This window comes from Tamandua tetradactyla, chromosome 11, assembly GCF_023851605.1.
Source record: "Tamandua tetradactyla isolate mTamTet1 chromosome 11, mTamTet1.pri, whole genome shotgun sequence".
NCBI classification, from domain to species: Eukaryota; Metazoa; Chordata; class Mammalia; order Pilosa; family Myrmecophagidae; genus Tamandua; species Tamandua tetradactyla.
In genome coordinates, this window is record NC_135337.1 from 78,887,405 (window position 1) to 78,906,682 (window position 19,278).

The following is a 19,278-nucleotide window of genomic DNA, read 5'->3' on the forward strand; positions in this document are numbered from 1 at the left end:
CGGGCCTCAGTTTCCCCATCTAGAAAACAGGCCTCTTTACCCCCTGCCTTGCAGGACTTTGATGCAACTCAGACTTAACACAAAGTGGCCCTCTAGGACCTCGGCTCAGGCCACTTTCCAGAGGGGATGTTGACCCTGTTATCGCAAGGGAGAGGAAATGGGAACAGAATAGCCTCCCTCCATCTCTGAGTCCTCATCATCTGAAGCCCCAGACCTCCATCCTCTTCCTACCACATTTGCCTTCCTTGGAGTTCTCTGTGACCTCACAGGCTTCTTTGCCTCCAAAGTGTTGCACATACAATTTCTGCCATTACTGTGTCTCTCTGACTTGGTGAACTCCTACTCACTCTGCAAAGCCCCCGTTGCCATTCCCTCTTTCTGCAAGATACCTTCCCAGTCACTTTCTGAACTCCTCTTAGACCTGTTGCTTCCTTTGGCCCAACCCTGACTCCAGGATGGAGGCTGGACTATTCTCAGCCCCATCTTTCTCCATCCAGGAGCATCCTCAGGGCAGACCTGGTCCCACGTTCCATCTGAAGCTCAGAATTGCCCCTCCACATGGGCTGGGTATAGAATTGTACTTAAGTAGGGGGGAGTGAGACTGCCTGAGAGATTAGGGAAAACTTAATAGAGAAGGGGGCTATGGAGCCAGGGCTTTGACAGCTGTGCAGGAATCGGGGAGACTCCTTGTTACGGAAGAAAAGTCAGGGTTAAATGGCTGAGGGACTCAGGCAATGGGATGGAATAGTGAGGGCCTGTCTGGAAGGATGCACACCAAAGCCTAGAGACTGGAAGGATAGTGGGTGGGGGAAACCAAGGAAGGGGTTTCCGGCTCCTGCTGAGGGAAAGCCAGGACTGGGGTGGCAAGAGTCCATCCTTCTTGTGCAGAGCCTGGGTTCACAGTGTCCTGCCCAGACCCTGAGGATCGGGTGGGGTCAGGTCAAGGCCTGGTTGGCTAGTCCTGGCCCATTCCAGGCCCAGCCCCTCCAAGGGCCTGTCCCCATTTTCTGTGCATAAACGGAGCCAAGAGGCCCAAGGTCTCCCCTCCACACTACCTTGAAGGGCAACCCCAAACCCACAGACCCCGTCATCCACGTGATGCCCAAAGGACAAGGGCCAGGAAAGACCCCGTAAGGACTCTTCTTTTCACCCCTGTTCCAAGGAACTTACCGTAACACAGTCCAGCCTCCACGTCTTTGCTCTTGCCGCATGTGGCCTGGACACCCTCTGCTTTCCGGGCTCGGGGCTGATGATCCCGATGATCCGGGTTCCAAGGAAGCCCATCCTGCCTGTCCCCCAAAGCCTGGCCACCTCTCCTAAATCACTCCCAGGGCCTTGCCCTCTGCTCCGGTCTCACTGCCACTGCCAGACCTTTGCCCTCATGGGACCCTCCCCGGGAATGACTGCACCCATTGCCCTCCCATCTAACCTGCTCTCAGCCTGCGTCGCCCAGCGTCACCCAGGAAGCTTTGTTCAGGAGGCGGCCGGTGGCCCCCCAATATCCCTGCGGTCCTGCACCTGGGACAGGACCCTTGAACAGACCCATTGATCACCCGCTGGGTGCCGAGTCTGACAGCAGGGGGTTAATTAACTGCCTTGGAGGCCTGGCCTGGGTGCCCTCGGGAGCTGAACCCGCCCCACACCCTCCCAGGCCTTGGGTGCTGCCCAGACAATGAATAACTGTGGGCCCTGGAGGGGCAAGAGCTGGAAGGGGTCCCGGCAGTAGGCGGGGGGCGGCTGGAGGGGGGACCGGGGGGTGGTCCAGGCGCCCCCTCCTCCCGGGGATCGCAGGTCTCCCAGCCTGGCTAGGGGCCGCCCCTGACCCCAAATCAGCCGGCCCGGCCCGAGGGGCGTGGCCTGCGCGGGGTGGGACGGGGGGGGGGGGGGGGGGAGCTGATGAGAGACCAACAGACGGAGAGACAGAAGTAGGGCGGGGTCACCCCCATCCTCAGCTATTTTTAGCCGCCACCAATCCCCCTTCAGGCCGGGTGGGATCGTCCCCTTGCTCCGGTCCCCGACCCCCGGCCCCCGCCCCCACCCCCGGGGGAGTAGCCCCCACTCCCCCCCCACCAACATCCGAGGCCACCCTTACCGCCGCGCCCTCCACTTGTGCCCGGCGACGACTTGGCTGAAGCGCCGGACACTCTACCCCCTGCGCCTGGCCGTGACTCAGTTTCCCAGGAACCCCGGGAAGCCCGACCCGCCCCTCCCCTTCCCGCCCCCCGACCCGCCCCGGCCTCGGCGCCCGCACATCCGCCCCGCGGGTTCCCGGCACTACATTTGTCCCGTGCGCGCCGGAGCCCCGGTGAGGGACCTGCGCCTACCCCAGGTGAGAGGCGCGGGGCGCGCTGGGCGGGGGGTGGAGGGGTAGATGGCGGGGGCGGGAGCCATGGGGGGCCCACCTGCGTCCCCCATGTGCCCCCCTGGTGGGGCTGCAGGCTAGGTTCCTGGAGGGGGGTGAAACACAGGGTTGTGCATGAGCTGGGGGGGGCTAGCCGGAGGGCGTCTGTCTGTCTGTCTTACCATGTGTCTCTGTGATCTTATTCGTATGTCTGATTGCCGCTGTGTGTCTGCTTTTTGTGAGCCTAGTTTCTTTGTGTGTCAGTGGCTGTGTTGAAGTCTCTGTATGAGTGTTTGTGTGTGTCCATGTTTCTGGAAGTTTGTGTCTGTTCGTCTTTGTGTGCCTGCCTGTGTGTGTGACTGTCTATGTCTGCGCATATGGTTTCTGTGCGTGTCCACCTTGCGTCTCACTTTCTGTGTGTCTGGGTGTGTGTGTGTGTGTCTCAGTGTGCACATGCTTTGGAGAGGATTGATCAATCACTGTGACTGTTGATAAACTTAGAGCGTGTGTCCTGATATGGGCTTTCTCTCTCTCTCACACACACACACAAACACACACATACATACACACCTGTGGCTTTCCAGCCATCCTGCTGAGCTGCCAAGTCCAGGAGAAGGCTCATTTGATGGATGAGGGAACTGAGGTTCAGAAAGGCCCATGAGTCTGGGGCCAAGGAGGGGCTCAAATGCATCCAGCTGACTGTGGGGCCCCTTTCTATTCCCTCCACGGCTGGGGGAACCCCGTCGGTGACACAAACAGGAAACGTTCACGGAAATTGAGCCCTCAGGTGGCCTGGGGTGAGAGGAGGCCTGCCAGGGACCGACAGGGTGTGTGTTATGTGCACACGCGCATGCGTGGTGGTGGAGTGGGGCTGGGGGTCCGCATCAGGCCTCGGGGGCCTCCTGAGAACGTGGGAACCGGAGGCCAGAAGATAAGGCTGGGAACAGGAAGGGCGTCCGGGCAGGGGGCATGGCAGGGACAAAGGCCCAGCAGCAAGGGGCGGGCCAGGCCTGGGCAGAGCAACCATTAGACAAGCTCCGCCCCCATTTCACAGAAGCAGGTAAACTGAGGCTCGGACAGTTGAGCCCTCAGCTTGGAGGCGGCAGCTGGGGGACTCGGATCCAGGCTTGTCTGAGGCCAAAGTAATTAGGTGCAATTTAGGAAGACTGAGCAGGGCAGGCTGGGGAGAGGACAGAGGTTGAGTGGGAGAGGGGTTTGGTGACAGATGGAGGAGGCTGTGGCCGGGTGATGATGGGGGGGGTGGCCTGTCTCTTAGCAATCAAACATTCCACCCCTACGCCCTGCCCACATGACTACACCAGCCCTCCTGTGACTACACTACCCTCCTCTTCCCGGACAGCAGTGGACCCGGCCTCCTCACCCACCCAGCCCTGCCCAGTAGGCCCCACCCCCACCCCACTCAAGGGCAGCGCTGGCTTCCAAAAGCCGGGAGCCCAAGATGGGGATTTGGGGAACCCAGGACCCAGCCAAATTCCAGAACCCCTTCCCCTCGGCCGCTCAGAATCCAGATCTGGAGACCTTCAGGATTCTAGAACTGAGGGCTCCTTAGAATTCCAGAATCCTAGATTCTTAACATCCAAACCTTGGGCTGCAGAATTCTGGAATTCTCCAGCAGCAGGGAGGGCATCCTGGGCCCACACCTCTGATGAGGCCCAGAGAGGGCAATGGACAGAGTCCTCCAAAAGGCCACACAGCACAGCTTCTGGCCTTCCTGGCCAACATAGAAGGGGAATGGCCGTGCCAGTTCCCCTACCTGCCTCCCTGTGGAACTTGAGACAGCAGGTGTCACCTGAACCCATGGGGGGTAGGGGGGACTGGAAACCGCCGACTGTGGCCAGAAGAATTCACTGCCAGTTTCCAGCCTCCCCCAGGCCAAGGGCTCTCCACTTTGTGTCCCAGGCACTCAAGCACGAGATGGGAGGCAGAGGGGGCCATGAGCCCCAGCAGTGGTTGGTGGTCCACAGGTGCAGCCTGAGTCCATAGGAATGTTTGGAAACTGTGCAAACCGACTTGCGAGGGAGTGAGCCCCCGTCATGGGAGGCATCCAAGTGCAGGCCAAATCTGATACTGCAAAGAGCAAGCCCCTGCCCCGGAGTGTCCAGGCCAAGCTCACCAGCCACTTTCTGCCCCAGCTTTCCGGGCCTCAGTTTCCCCACTGAGGGCTTCATCCCTAGCCAGGCATCTGTGGCCTTGGCTCTCAGCCCCGGAGGGAAGCTGGAAACCCCTGTCGGGAGCTGGATAATTAATGAGGCTTGATAAGGACCAGCCGATCTGGGCCAAGGCGTCAGCTAACGAGACGGGGAGCAAGAATGACGGCCACAGCCACATGCTAGCATCTGTCCTTGGCCTCTGTGCTCCAGGCATCACCTCGGGTCCAGCATTAACTGAGCTCCTACTGTGTGCTGAGCCCCGAACAGGGAATCATTCCCACCATCACCCCCATTTCACAGGAAGGGAAACTGAGGCTCTGAGTCTTTGGTCAGTGAACAAAGCCAGGATTCCAATCCCGTCTGTTGAACTTTCTAGAAAAGCCCACTCCTTTCTTAAAGGAAGTTCCGGCAATTACGACCTCCACATCTACTTGGCAAGTTTCTTCAGCCCTTCCAGACATTTCTATGGAACTGGGTCTGAGTTAAGTTTTGGATCAGCTCTGGCCAGACTCCACTCCTCTCTGGACTTGGTGATGTGCCCTTTTGGGGAATTGGGAGCTGTTTCCTGAATGGTCTGGTTTTATTTTTAGTCCAATGTCATCTCATCTGGCCTCGATTGCGTCCCTATGGGTGGCAGCTAAACAGATGTCTCTTCAGTTTTCTCACCCTGCCTGACACAGGGTGAAAGGGTCCTCGTGCTGCCATATATATAACCCATCCCTGGGAACCCGGCGCCTCCTCGGACCTATTTTCCATTCCCAAAATGGACCTGGATTTCTGGGTTTATTTCTTATTACAAAAGCGATACCAACAAAATGGAAAGAAGGAGCCTATGCAATTCCAAAACATGTGAGGAAGGACATAGCTGTCCCCTCAGAACCCCCTGAAAATGCCTCCGCCCCCCACCCCAAGTGTGTACGTGAGAAATTGAATCCCATGAGGTGGCCCTTGGAGCCTATACAGGAAACCAGTGACCCTTGGTCAATGGCCAGCTGCCCTCCCTACACCAGACGCGTCCGAAGGTCAGAAGTTCTGTCCAGTGACAGTTAAGGCCAATGACCAGTGCCCAAGGCCTGGATGGGGGGCGGGAGGGTGGGGAACTGAGGCTGGGGGGGAAGACACGACTCGCCTGGGTTTACACAGTGCATGTCAGGTTTGACGTTCAAACCCAGGACTCCTCGGCCCTTCTCAGGAACCCAGAAAATATTTCCTGGTTGCCTCCAAGAGCTTCAGAGGAGAAACTATTCCCAGTCTGTGTCCTCGAGGGGCAGGTCTGGAGGGAGATGAAACTGGAGAGAGGAGGAGGAGTTGTAGTAATAATTTTCATGATGCTAATAATCCTCCCCTAGTGGGGAGTGAGGTAAGTCAGACAAAGCTTCCTCCGGTAGGGGATATTTGAGTTGGGTTTTGAAGGTTGTATAGGAGTTCACGAGCACCACTCGCTCTAAAACACAGAAGGAATCACCAGCAAACGCTCTTAATCCTCTCCCCCTCCCCGCCCCCGCCACCAGGTGTGCCTGAGCCAGTCTCAAGGCCTGCAGCCTCGGCCCAATGGGGTGGTGAGCGGCCCCCTGCTCTGCTCCGACGACGACGCCATGTGGACCAACAGCAGTTCCCTGGAGTCCTGCTTCCGGCCGACCAACATCACGCTGGAGGAGCGGCGCCTGATCGCCTCGCCCTGGTTCGCCGCCTCCTTCTGCCTGGTGGGCCTGGCCTCTAACCTGCTGGCCCTGGGCGTGCTGGCGGGGGCCCGACAGGGTGCCTCACACACCCGCTCCTCGTTCCTCAGTTTCCTCTGCGGCCTGGTGCTCACCGATTTCCTGGGGCTGCTGGTCACCGGCGCCATCGTGGTGTCCCAGCACGCCTCCCTGTTCGACTGGCGCGCCGCGGACCCCAGCTGCCGCCTCTGCCGCTTCATGGGCGTCGTCATGGTCTTCTTCGGCCTGTGCCCGCTGCTGCTGGGGGCCGCCATGGCCTCGGAGCGCTACCTGGGCATCACGCGGCCCTTCTCGCACCCGGCGGCCTCCTCGCGGCGCCGCGCCTGGGCCGTGGTGGGGCTGGTGTGGGTGGCCGCACTGGCGTTGGGCCTGCTGCCCCTGCTGGGCGTGGGCCGCTACACCGTGCAGTACCCGGGCTCCTGGTGCTTCCTCACGCTCGGCGCGGAGCCGGGCGACGTGGCCTTCGGCCTGCTGTTCGCGCTGCTCGGCAGCCTCTCGGTGGGCCTGTCCTTCCTGCTCAACACTGTCAGCGTGGCCACGCTGTGCCACGTCTACCACGGGCAGGAGGCCGCCCAGCAGCGCCCGCGGGACTGTGAGGTGGAGATGATGGTTCAGCTCATGGGCATCATGGTGGTGGCCAGTGTCTGCTGGATGCCACTGCTGGTGAGTCCGGGGACGGGGAGCTCACGAGGAAGGTGCAGACACCCCCAGTTCATGTGATCATCAGGGCCAGGGCAGAGGCCCAGGGAGAAACCCCAAGGTTCTGCCTGGGAGAGTAGAGGCGGGGGTGGAGGGGGGCACTGGAGCTGAGGCTTTGAAGGATGCATAGGAGTTTACCTACCAGACAACGGGAGGGCATTCCCTCCCTGAATCTCGGTCTCTTCTGGTTTTGGGGGTTGAAAGATGCCTGACTCTGCCCCCAGGGTGTCTGTGAGGATGAAATGAGATCATGTATTCATTTCTTTCCATAGTGAGCACTTTGTATGCTAGGTTCTATCCCAGCACTAGGGGTACAGCAAGAAACAAAATGGACAGAACTGCTTATGGAGCTCATAGACAGTGGGGAAGGCAGAAAATACACGCAGTAAACAAGCCAAGAAACAGGCAGATATCAGAAGGTGATAAGGGCTTGGACAAAGTGCATCAGAGAGTGTGGGATCTGCGGGGTGGTGGTGCTGCAGCTTTGAATGGGCAATCAGGGCTGGCCTTGCTGAGGAGGCAATATTTGAGCCAAGTTCTGCAGGAGGTGAAAGAGTGAACTGCGTGGAGATCGCAGGGAACGGCCTTCTGGTGGGAACAACCAGTGCAAAGGCCCTGAGGCAGGGCCAGGTCCGACAAGTTGGAAAAATAGTGAGGAGGCCCATGTGGCTGGAGTGGAGGGAGCGAGGAGAAAAGCAGGTGCAGGGAGAGCAGGATGGGGACAGGGCAGGTCGAGGGATGAGCAGTTCCCTGCACACACACTGGGGTCAGGGCTGCTACCCAGAGACAGTCTCTTCTAAATGCCCAGAACAGACTCTGTCTGCTCTAAACCAGGGGTTGGCAAACTTCGCCCAAAAAGGGCCAGGGAGTCAGTATCTTCAACTCTGGCCCTGCCCTTCCTTGTAGCCTGAAAACAGCCTGTAAATGCAGGCATGTAGCTGTGTGTCCATAAAACTCTACTTGTGGACACCAAGATGGGAATTTGGGCATGCATCACAAACATCCCATTTCTCTTTATTTCTTCCCAACTATTTAAAAACGTGCAAACATTCTTAGCTTGTGGGCTTTAGAGAAACACGTGGCAGGCTGGATCTCACCCACACCTGCCAGCCCTGGCTCCAAACTCTCCCATGGACCCCTATTACCGCAGAAAAAAAGGCCCACCGGCTCTCCCTCCAAACTCATTTGGGGAAACTCCTATCCACCCTCCAGTAATGTCTCCTGGGCCGGCTCAAGACCCAGCCTGGGCATCTCCCTTTATGGCTCTGCCCACCGGGCCCTGTAACCAACCTGCCCATCGGCCCACCTGGCCTGTGAGCCAATGAGGGCACTGCTGTGTCCCCAACGTCACCCAGGAGATACAAGAAGAAGTACACGTGGCAGACAGCGTGTCATAATAACAGAGACCGAATCTGTAATCTCACCTGCTCACGTGCATTTTTTTTAAACTTTTTTATTGAGTAATATATATGAAAAAGAAATTTAAAAAGCAACAGTTTTCAAAGCACTCTTCAACAAGTAGTTACAGGACAGATCCCAGAGTTTGTCATGGGCTGCCATACCATCCTCTCAGATTTTTCCTTCTAGCTGCTCCAGAATATAGGAGGCTAGAGGGCTTAAATATTTTTTAACATTGCAATCAACTTTCTTTCTTTTTTGTGTGAAAAATAACATATATGCAAAAAAGCAGTAAATTTCCAAGCACAGCACAACAATTAGTTGGAGAACAGATTTCAGATTTTGACATGGGTTACAATTTCACAATTTTAGGTTTTTACTTCTAGCTGTTCTAAGACACTGGAGACTAAAAGAGATATCAATTTAATGATTCAACATTCATATTCATTTGTTAAATCCTATCTTCTCTGTATAACTCCACAATCACCTTTGATCTTTCCATCCCTCTCTCTAGGGGTTTTTGGGCTATGGCCATTCTAAATTTTCCATATTGGAAGGGTCTGTCACTAATATGGGGTAGGGAGATGGAACTATTTGATGTTCTGGAGAGGCTGGGCCCTCTGCATTGCAGGACTTATCTGGTCCAGGGACCCATCTGGAGGTTGTAGGTTTCTGGAAAGATACGCTAATGCTTGGAACCCTTGTGGAATCTTATATATTGCCCTAGGTGTTCTTTAGGATTGGCTGGAATGGTCCTGGTTGGGGGTTGGCAGGTTATGACAGGTAGCAATGTCTACCTGAAGTTTGCATAAGAGCAACTTCCAGAGTAGCCTCTCAACTCAATTTGAACTCTCTCAGCCACTGATATTTTATTAGTTACACTTCTTTTCCCCCTTTTGGTCAGGATGGAATTGTTGATCCCACGGTCATGTGCATTAAGTTCTATTTCTCCCCTAGGACAGGGGCAGGGAAAGCTGGCTATTTTATGGGCACATCAAATGAGGCTCAGAGAGGCCAGGTAACCACCCCAAGGCCACACAGCATGGCAGCAACAGAGCCGATCCGCGGTTGCAGTGGGACCCGCAGGTGGCAGGGCTGGGACGCTGGCCTGGGCCCCCCAGCTGACTGCTCTGGCCTTTGGCAGGTCTTTATTGTGCAGACGGTGCTGCGGAACCCACCAGCCATGAGCTCGGCTGGCCAGCTGCCCCGGGCCATCGAGCAGCAGCTGCTCATCTACCTGCGTGTGGCCACTTGGAACCAAATCCTCGACCCCTGGGTGTACATCCTGTTTCGGCGAGCTGTGCTCCGGCGCCTCCACCCGCGCCTCAGTGCCCGGCCCAGGCCGCTCTCGCTGCGGCCCCAGCTCTCCCGGGGCTCCGTGTTGCAGTGAGATGTACAGTGGCAGGAGCATCTATGAAAGGACGGACGGACAGAGGGCCTCTGCCAACGCGGCCTCCGTTAAAGCCTCTGTGCGCGATTGGAGCACTGGGAGGGGCGCCAGGCTTCCGTGATAGGATTCTACACTATCTTCTTATCAGACTTGGGGGACCCCCAGTCCCCCCCCAATCCCCTTCTCCCTGTCCCCCCCACCCCCTACTGTGAGCTCCTCCCCAATCCCAGGAAGGAAGAAATTAGATTTGTAAGACTCAACGTGAAATCCTCAACTTGAAAGGATTTCCTTCCTCGTGCAATCTGGAATTCCCCAACCCTGGAATATAACCTGCCTCCTGGCGCTCGGGATTGACGCCGTGTCTTAGCTTCCCCGGCCACTCAAGCAGATCCCGTGAAACAGGTCAGCTTCCAGGGAATCAGTTCGCTCATGGTTTTTAAGGCCGAGACAATGTCCAGATCTAGGCGTCGTGAAGGCGACACTTTCTCCCCAAAGACGGGTGGTGTCCCAGGGCTGGCTGCCGGCTGCCGGCAACCCTGAGCTCGTCTGTCACCTGGCAAGGCCCAGGGACACCTCTCCTGGCCTCTTCCTTCCCTGCCGGGCTCTGTTTCAGTTTCTTGCTTCCTGGGGCTTCTCTCTCTCTCTCTCTCTCTGTCTGAATTTCATTGCACTTATAAAGGACTCCAGTAATCTTCCTCCATCCTAATAGAGGTGGGTCACACCTTAGCTGAAGAAGCCTCCTCAAAAGGTTCTCCTTACAGTGGGCCCACACTCACAGGAATGGGTTAGATTCAAGCATGTGTTTTTCTGGGGTCCTAGCTCCAAACCACCACCTGGGAAGGCTTTGAAACCCCCAAGGCTCTGTCTAAAAAAGGACTGAATGTGAATGGGGGGGACATTCCCAAACCCTCTTGCCAAAATGTATCTCTGTCCCAGCTTTATTGTTCTTTTGCCTCTGAAAGCTTTCATCTTTTCAAACTTTCATGCATCGGATTGCTACCCTACCACTCATTCCAGACGCGGGCCTGGGGGTGCTCGGGGGAAGGCCCGAGAGCATGAGGCTGGGCTGTAACCCTTCTCCCCACATCATTTATTGAGCATTTACTAAGCATTTTATAAGTTGGATCTCCTGGGTTCTATCGTCAAATCCATTTTGCAGTTGAGAAAAAGGGCAGGAGATAACCTGTGCGAGAGGGCAGAGGGGGACAGCGTCTGCTCGCTGCGCTCCAGGCGTGCTGCGGGGCCCTCAGAAGCTTATTGGGTACCAGTAGTTCATTCATTCAACAATATTTCAACAACCACCCCGCTCTCAGTACCTGGCTCAGAGTAGGGCCTCAATGATATTAGTTTGAATGGACGAAGGAGGGAGATTTTTTTGCGGGTGCATGCAGTGTTTCAGGAAGTGCCTGGTATACAGTAGGCGCTTAATAAGTGTGATCATGTTTCCACCAACCCCCGATGCCCCTCCTCACCGCCAAAAGATATGCCCAATTGCAAGGGTGGGAGCTGCCTTTATTTATCAGAAGCCCTCCAGGTACACAGGGAGTGAACTATTTCCCCCACCCCCTCACCCCCCACCCCCCCACCCCCTCCCTGTCTCCTGCTCCCCCTTTTTCCCTTCACAGACCTAAGATCACATTACACCTCCTGGAGCCAGACCTGAACGAAACTAAACCCCCTCCTTCCACCCTTCCTCCATCCCCGACCTCTGGCCACCCACCGGGAGAATGAAGTCACATCCAGCCTCAGGAGGGAGGGGTGGGGCGGGGTGGGGGGTGGACCCAGGCTTTGGCCAAAACTATGCCACACCCAAGTTAGGGTCCTCCCCTGGTGGAGAAGGAGCTCTGAGTCCTACGGCCCAGATCCTGGGTCTTCCACCCTGGAGGAGGGCACAGGCCCCTGAACTGGGGGCTCCAGGGGTTGGGGTTGTAGGATGGCCTGGGGAACAGGACTGGGGGTGACAGATATAGTGGGTGGGGTGGGCTTCTGGGGTCCCAGCTGGGGCTTGGGGGAAAGGGCTGGCTTCTGGGGGGCTGAGGGGGCCCGTGACTGCAGGGCCAGGTGGGAGGCTGGTGGCCTTCGGGCTGGGCCAGAGCTGGCCCACATTCCAGGTACCAGATCATGGGGCTCAGGCAGAGGCCAAGGGTCTTTGCTCGGGGCTGGAGTAAGAGCTCTGGATGGTGGGTCTGGGGGCTGAGTTTGGGCTGGGGAAGTGGAATCAGGCCAGGTTCTAGGGTTAAGGCCAGGGGTCTGGGAATGGAGTCCATTTCTAGGGCTGGACTGGATTCTTGAACTGGTTTGAGTTTTGGAGCTAAGTTGGGCTACAGAGCTGGGTTGAATTCTTGAACTGGTCTGAGTCCCGGAGCCAGACTGGGTCTTGCTGCTGAGCTGAATCTTGGAATTGAATTGAGATCTGGAGCTGAGGTGGGTTCCAGAACTAAGATGGACTCCAGAGCTGGGCTGGGTTTCAGAGCTAAGGTAGGTCCCAGGTCTCCTCTGGGTTCTGGAGCTAAGAGGGGCACCAGAGCTGGACTGGGTTCTGGGGCTGGGCTGAGTTTCAAAGCTTGTCTGCATTCCAGCGTCTGGCTGAATATCAGAGCTATCTTGGATTGTGGCCTGGAACTGGAATCCAGAACTTGGCAGGGTTTTAGAGAGAAGCTGAGTCCCAGAGGTTGGTTGAGGTCCTGGATGGGCTTGAATTCTGGAGCTGGGCCTGCTCTCAGAGTCAGACAGGGTTTTGGAGCCTAATTCTGTTGCCGTATTGGTCTGGGTCCCAAGACTAGAATGGATTCCGGAGTTTGGTTGGATCCTGGAACTCAGCTGGGTCTCAGCAACTGACTGAGTCTTGGAGCTAGGTAAGGTTTCAGGGTCAGTCTGGGTCCCTGAACTGGACTGTGTTCCAGAACTGAGCTGAGTTTTAGAGCTGGACTGAGGTCTAGACCTTGGCCAGGACTTGAAGTTGGTCTGAGTCCCAGAGCTTGACTGCATTCTAGAACTGGTCTGCATTTTGCAATGAGAGTGGGGCTCAGTGCCAAGCTGAGTTCTGGAGCCAGGCCTTGCTTCAGACATGGTTGGGGTTCCAGACCTGGTCTGAATTCTGGACATGGTCTTAGTCATAGTATTAGTCTGAGTTTGAGAGTTGGACTCAGTCTCAGAGCTGGACTCATCACTGGAGCTGGACTGGGTCCCAGGACAGGAGTGGGTACTTGAATGCAACTGTGTTTTAGAGAAGGGCTGGGATCTGGCTGTGGACTTGGTTGCAGAGTAGACTTGGGTTCCTGAGCTGGCCTCAGTTCTTGAATAAGGCTGGACTGGGAAGCTGTCTTTGGATCCTGAGCTGGCTTGGGTTCTGAAGCTAGGTTGTTTCTTGGATCTCACCTGGATTCCAGAATTAGCTGTTGTTCCTGAGCTGGACTGAGTCTCCATATACAGCTGTGCTATGGAGCTGTCTTGAATTCCAGAGATGGACTGAAGTTTATGGCAGGGCCCGGTCTTAGAGCTGGGCTGGGTTCCAGAACTAGGATTGAACTCAGAGCTTGGCTGGGTTTTAACATTTGTTTGGGTTCCAGAACTTGGCTTGATGTCAGAACCTGGCTGGAATCTAGGGATGAGCTTGGTCTCAGAGCTGGCCTGAGCTGTAGAGTGGAGCTTGGTCTCAGACTCAGAGCTAGACTTGCTCTCAGAGCTGAGGTGGATTCCAGAACTGGGCTTGGCCTCAGAACTGGGTTGGGTTCTAGAAATGAGCTGGCTCTCAGAGCTGGATTTGGTCTGAGAGCTGACCTGGATTTTAGAGCTGGGCTGGATTCTAGAACTGCACTGGGTCTGAGAGCTGAGCTGGGTTCTAGAGCTGGGCTGCCTCTCAGATCTGAGCTGGGATATAGAGCTGGATTGGGTCTCAGAGCTGAGCTGGATTCTAGAGCTTGGTTTGGTCTCAGAGCTGGGTTGGGTTCTAGAGCTTGGCTGGGCCTCAGAGGTGAGCTGGATTCTAGAGATGAGCTGGCTCTCAGAGCTGGGTTTAGTCTGAGAGCTGTCCTGGATTTTAGGACTGGGCTGGGTCTGAGAGCTGACCTGGATTCTGGAACTGGGTGGAGTCTGAGAACTGAACTGGGTTCTAGAGCTGGGCTGTGCCTCAGAACTGAGCTGGGTTCTAGAGCTGGGCTGGGTCTCAGAGCTAAGCTGGGTCTCAGAACTAACCTGGGTTCTAGAGCTGGGTTGGGTCTGAGAGGTGAGCTGGGTTCTAGAGATGGGCTGTGTTTCAAAACTGAACTGGGATCTAGAGCTGGGCTTGGTCTCAGAGCTGAGCCAAGTTCTAGAGCTGAATTGGGTTTCAGAGTTGACTTGGATTTTAGAGCTGGGCTGGATTCTAGAGCTGGACTGGGTCTCAGAGCTGAGCTGGGTATTGTAGCTGGGCTGGGTTCTAGAGCTGGACTGGGCCTGAGAGCTGAGCTGGGTTTTAAAGCTGGGCTGGGTCTCAGAACTGAGCTGGGTTCTACAGCTAGGCTTGGTATCAGAGCTGAGCTGGGTTCTAGAGGTTGGCTGGGCCTCAAAACTGAGCTGGGATCTAGAGCTGGGCTGGGTCTCAGAGCTGAGCTGGGTTTTAGAACTGAGATGGGTTTCAGAGCTGATCTGGGTCTGAGAGTTGACCTGGATTTTACAGCTGGGCTGAGTCTCAGAACTGAGCTGGGTTCTAGACCTGGGTTGGGTCTCAGAGCTGAGCTGGGTTCTAGAGCTTGGTTGGGTATCAGAGCTGAGCTGTGTTTCAGAGCTGAACTGAGTTTTAGAGCTGGGCTGATTCTCAGTGCTGAGCTGGGTTTTAGAACTGAGATGGGTTTCAGAGCTGAGCTGGGTCTGAGAGCTGACCTGGATTTTAGAGCTGGGCTGGGATCTAGAGCTGGATTGGGTCTCAAAGCTGAGCTGGGTTCTAGAGCAGGGCTTGGGTCCAGACCTAGATGTGGTCTTAAAGCTGGCCTGGCCTCTAGGGCATGGCTTGGTCTCAGTTCTGGGCTTGGTGTAGGTTCTAGAGCTGGGCTTAGCCTCGGGGCTATCCTGGGTTCTAGAGGATGGCTGGGTTTTAGAACTGGGCTGGGTTCTCACGCTGGGTTGAGTCTCAGAACCAGATTGAGTTTTAGAGATGAACTTGGCCTCGGAGCTGGACTGGATTCTGGAGCAGGACTGGGTCTCAGATGTGGGCTGGATTCTGAGGCAGGGCTGGGCTTCAGAAGCTGGCCGAGAGGGTTGGGGCAGGGCTGTGGGCTCCAGGCTGGGGCTATGCCCGCCTGTGGGACAAGCTAGCCACAGGCCTCCCTGGCTTCCCCGATGGCGGCCCACACCTCCACCACAAACTCGTCCGGGAAGGCAAACTCGCCCAAGACGGAGTCTAAACAGTGTGCAAATTCCTGGACGGTCATCGTCTTCTTGGCCGTCTCCACCATGGTGGAAGCTGCAGGTAGGGTGGAAAGGGAGGTGGTGAGGGTGCTCCCGGGACCCCAACTTCCCACCGAGACCCCTACCTCCTCCCTGCAGACTGCCCTCCCCCCCAGGGTCCACCCAGCTTACCCTGGCCCCTTACCCAGCTCTGGGTCCCGAATGCCCATGTAACTCTCCAGCAGGTCATCCACCTTCCGAGATGCCTCCTCTTCAAATTCACTGGGCTGGGGGAGTAGGGGAGCGGAGCAGGGAGTCAGAATCCTCTGATTCCTCCAGCCTGCCCCCCACCCCGGTCCCCCCATCCCTTAGATAAGAGCAGAGTACAGCAGCTGAGCTCCAGGTTCAAAAGCTCCTGAAGACCCCTCTCCCCTCCGCTTACCATCTCTTCTACTGTGGCAGCACCACCAGAACGAAGCCTCAGGGTCTCCCTTCCGCTGGCCATTTTGGCTTCCATGGGGCATTTGCTGCTCCTGCTCCTCTGCCCAATCATGTCTGGAGAAGGGGATGGGGGACATGTGTCCTGGATGCATCCACATTTTTGCAAACACTGGGAAGCCACCAGCTGAGCATTTCTAGAACCTCCTTAACCTTCAAAGTCCTCCTGATGCTCACGCGGTGAAGCCACAAAATCCCTGCTGGAGAATCCACACTTTCTGCCCCCAGGAAACTAGACCACATTTCCAGAAAGAGTCATTATCATAGAATGGGTCTAGAACCACCCATCCCAATCCTGTCTCATCCAGAATGGTTCCCCAAAAGTCCCTGCTCCTTTCAAAATGATTTTGCTGCAGAAGAGAGCTAGAGGGTATCTAGAGGGTAAATCTAGAAAAATCCTTGCTCTTTCCGCCTTTCAGGCGTGGCGCTCAGCGTTCCTTGCCACAATACAAGGCAGACCTCGAGGCTCATCTTCTCCCACTCTCCCTGGGAGCTTCCTCCAGCTGCATGGGGTCGCTTCTAGAACCTCTTGCTCTAGAATAGTGCTATTGAAAGGGCCAGTCCCTGGTGGGATAAGGAGCCTGTGTCAAGATATAAATCAACACATTGCTTCCTTCACTGAGAAAGTCACATGAAAAGAAGGAGAAGGAGGAGGAAAAGGCCAGCAGAGCTAAACAGGATTCTATGTACTCTAAAGCAGAGGTTCACAACTGAGGGAAATTTTACCCCTCTTCCCCCCACAGAGGATATTGGCAATGTCTGGAGAGTTTGGGTTGTTACAACTTGGGGGCTGAGGTCCTACTGGCTCTAAAGGTCCAGGAAAAAGATACTGTGATACCTCTGGTGTACAGGACAGCATCCACCAACCTCCGTCCCCCCTCACACACAACAAGGAATTATCTAGCACTAAATGTCAATCGTGCTAAGGTCGGGAAACCCTTGTTCCAGAACAAGCTTCTGGTTCTCAAGTCCACAGACCAGTGGCAGACTTCTCTTTGAAAAGCATCATTCTACAACTCACTTTGAAAACCACTGTCTAAAACCCACTTTCCAGGACCCCAAGGCAGTCTTTTAAAAGCTCCCAGCCAGGAAACCGAGTCAATGTGGACACTCCCTCTATCTTTCCCACTCTCCCAAAACCTTCACCCACCCACCATCGCCCCCCATCCCCAAACCCCAAACCCCAACTCCCAGCCAGGGCTTAGAACTCTAGAATAATCAAGAAACAACCTACCTGTTTCTGATAGAATGCCAGAAGCTCCCTGTCATGTCACCAGATGCATCTAGAACCTTCCATCCAGTCCCCTCCTTCCCCCTGCCCCCAGCACCCAGAGAACCCACTTTGGGAAGAGATGGCCCCCCTCCCGAACGTGGGCTGGTGTCCCCATTGGCTGCCCCCTGGACCCCAGGTGGCCCTCACCGAAGGCTCTCTTGGGCTGCACCAGGCGCAGCGTGAAGGGCTGTGATTTGGGCAATTCCCGCAGCATCTTGGCGACCTCGTAGTGGCGGCAGCCCACGATGGAGTGGTCATTGATGGCCTCGATGCTATCGCCAACGCACACCGCCTCGATGCGGTTGATGATGCTGCCTTCCTTGATCCTCTGCGGGAACCCACGGTCACTCACGGGGGAGGGGAGGGGGAGGGGGAGGGATGGGGAGGCGGCCCCAGCCAACCCCCCAGGCCCTGGAGACCCGGGAACGTGAGGCCCAAAGACACCCCCTTCCCGCCGCCGCCGGCACCTTGATGAAGGCGTAGCCCGCCCCGTTGTCGGTGATGGTGAGCCCCAGCGCATCCTCGGTCTTAGTCACTTCCACTTCCTTGGTCTCGCCACGCACGTGGGCGAAGATAAAGTCCTCCAACCCGATCTGGCCTCCCAAAAGTTTCTGCATGTCCACCTTGTGGCTGTTGAGGGTGCAGAACAAGATCTGTCCCGGGGGAAAGAGGGAGACCCCAGAATTAACCCCGGCGTCCGGCTCCACCCGCCTCCCCCACCCGCGCCCCCGCGTCCCACGTCGGTCCCGAACCATCCGCCTGATGCAGGCAGAAAAAGGACCCCATACTCTCCACTGGGTCCCAGAACTGGGTGGAAGGGAGAGGAGAGGAGGAGGCTGGAGGCCCAGAATCGAACCCCTCCTGCCCCCCACCCTGCACCCGCAGACTTCCGGGTTTAACCCTTGCGTGCCGGTGTACCGCAGACTCGATCTCCGCGGGTTCTGGGTGTGCCCGCACCCCCTAGGGACCGCGAGGCGCCCGAGCCCCGGCTGGGCAAACCCGGCGCGCAGCCCCGGCCCTGGATCCCCGAGGTTTTTCGCACTTAGGAGGCGGCTGCCTGGAACCCCCAGCCCCCGGGGGCGCCCTGGGGCGCCTCAGACGCGCTTCGCTGAGAGCTAGGATCCGATCCAGGCTGGGTGCGTGGAGTGGACGTTCCTGGAAGTTCTGGGAACCCACTCCCCCAGGGGCTGCTCACCTTTGGCGCAGGGAGAGGGTGAGGCATGGGAAGTCCCACGGATCTAAGACGTGCGTCTCCCCATCCGGGGAGCCGGGCTCCTCTCCCTAATCCTATCTGGGGATCCAGCCACACCACACCGCCTGGGTCCGCCAGGGTGGGCCTCGGGGCGCGGGATCCTCACCTCGGTGGGCGCGATCCCGAAGGCCTCTGCGATTTTGGCGTAGAGCTCGCGGACGTTGGTGAAGCCCTCGATCTTGCCCGTGGGGCTGCCGTGCGCCAGCTGCGTGCGGAAGATGAGGCGCGGGCGGGAGCGGGGGGCGGCGGGGGGCTCCGAGGGCGAGGGCGAGGGCGAGGGCGCGGGCGGGCGCGGGGCCTCGGCACCCGGGGCCTCGCGGGCCGCAGCGCTCTCCATGGCCAGAGAAGCTCGGCCACCCGCGCGCCGCAGCCGGATCCGCCGCTTCCTGCAGCCTACCCCTCCCCCGGGCGCGACAATCGAGCCGGCCGGGTAAGGGGATCCGGGAACCCGAGCCTCCCGGGAAGGCGACACCGCGGGGCGTGGAGTTGGGTAGGACCCAGGTGTCCGGGCCCAGCTAGGGCCAGCTGCGCCCTCCCTGGGGACCCACCGGGCGCTCCGCGGGGGCCTGAGCCGGCGGGCTTGGGAATAACAAGAATCACAAACAGCGACCGGAACTGAAAGTCCCGGAGCCTCACTCTGTGCTAGGCACACAGCTTTGCCGGCTGCTGGCCCATGGAATCCCAGCAACAACCCTGGAAGGTGGGAAAGGACAGTTGTCCTGGTAAAACCTGCACCAGACAAAGCTTTCCTGGATTTTGAACACTTCCAGGCAACCACAACTCGTTTCTAGGGGGGAAAAATCCAGGTCTTCCCTGCCACACACGTGGGCTCTGAGTGACCTGCCCTGTCCCCTCCCTGTCCTTCCCTCTTCCTGCTCTCCCCCTTGCTCCCTAGGTTCTGGTCACCTGGGCCTCCTCGCTGTTCCTCTAACAAGCCAGACACTGTCCTGCCTCAGGGCCTTTGCACAGGCTGCTTTCTCTGCCTGGAAAAGCTTTCTCCAGATCTCTGCAGGGTTCACTTCCTCACCTTCTTCATATCTTTGCCTCAATGTCACCCATTCTGTCCCTCCACCCCCATCTCACTGCCTTTATTTTTTTCCCTCTAGCACTTACTGCCATCTGACATCAGATCTTTTACTTACTTGTCTTGTCTCCATCCCCTCTAGAATGTCAA

The 19,278-nt window shown here is 57.0% G+C and overlaps 2 protein-coding genes across 4 annotated transcripts; one reads left to right on the top strand and one right to left on the bottom strand.

Moving 5' to 3' along the window:
• Positions 1 to 2,157: 2,157 nt before the first annotated feature.
• TBXA2R (thromboxane A2 receptor) lies at positions 2,158 to 11,214 on the top strand. The gene is made up of 3 exons (XM_077119544.1): positions 2,158 to 2,329; positions 6,024 to 6,893; positions 9,472 to 11,214. The coding sequence occupies exons 2-3, from the start codon at positions 6,108 to 6,110 to the stop codon at positions 9,715 to 9,717; spliced, it is 1,032 nt and encodes a 343-aa protein (XP_076975659.1). The 5' UTR covers positions 2,158 to 2,329; positions 6,024 to 6,107; the 3' UTR covers positions 9,718 to 11,214.
• An 88-nt stretch (positions 11,215 to 11,302) lies between these two features.
• On the bottom strand, positions 11,303 to 18,441 carry GIPC3 (GIPC PDZ domain containing family member 3). Of its 3 annotated transcripts, none has more exons than XM_077121172.1 (6): positions 18,211 to 18,441; positions 17,320 to 17,505; positions 17,000 to 17,180; positions 15,524 to 15,636; positions 15,274 to 15,368; positions 11,303 to 15,157 (listed from the first exon to the last, which is right to left on the bottom strand). In XM_077121172.1, exons 1-6 carry the CDS (start codon positions 18,439 to 18,441, stop codon positions 11,569 to 11,571), a joined length of 4,395 nt encoding a protein of 1,464 aa, XP_076977287.1. In that variant the 3' UTR covers positions 11,303 to 11,568. The 3 variants fall into 3 exon arrangements, with proteins under 3 accessions (XP_076977287.1, XP_076977288.1, XP_076977289.1); XM_077121173.1 differs by lacking the exon at positions 18,211 to 18,441 and adding an exon at positions 18,048 to 18,203; XM_077121174.1 differs by having other exon boundaries at positions 14,893 to 15,157; positions 15,287 to 15,368.
• Between the last annotated feature and the right edge of the window lie 837 nt (positions 18,442 to 19,278).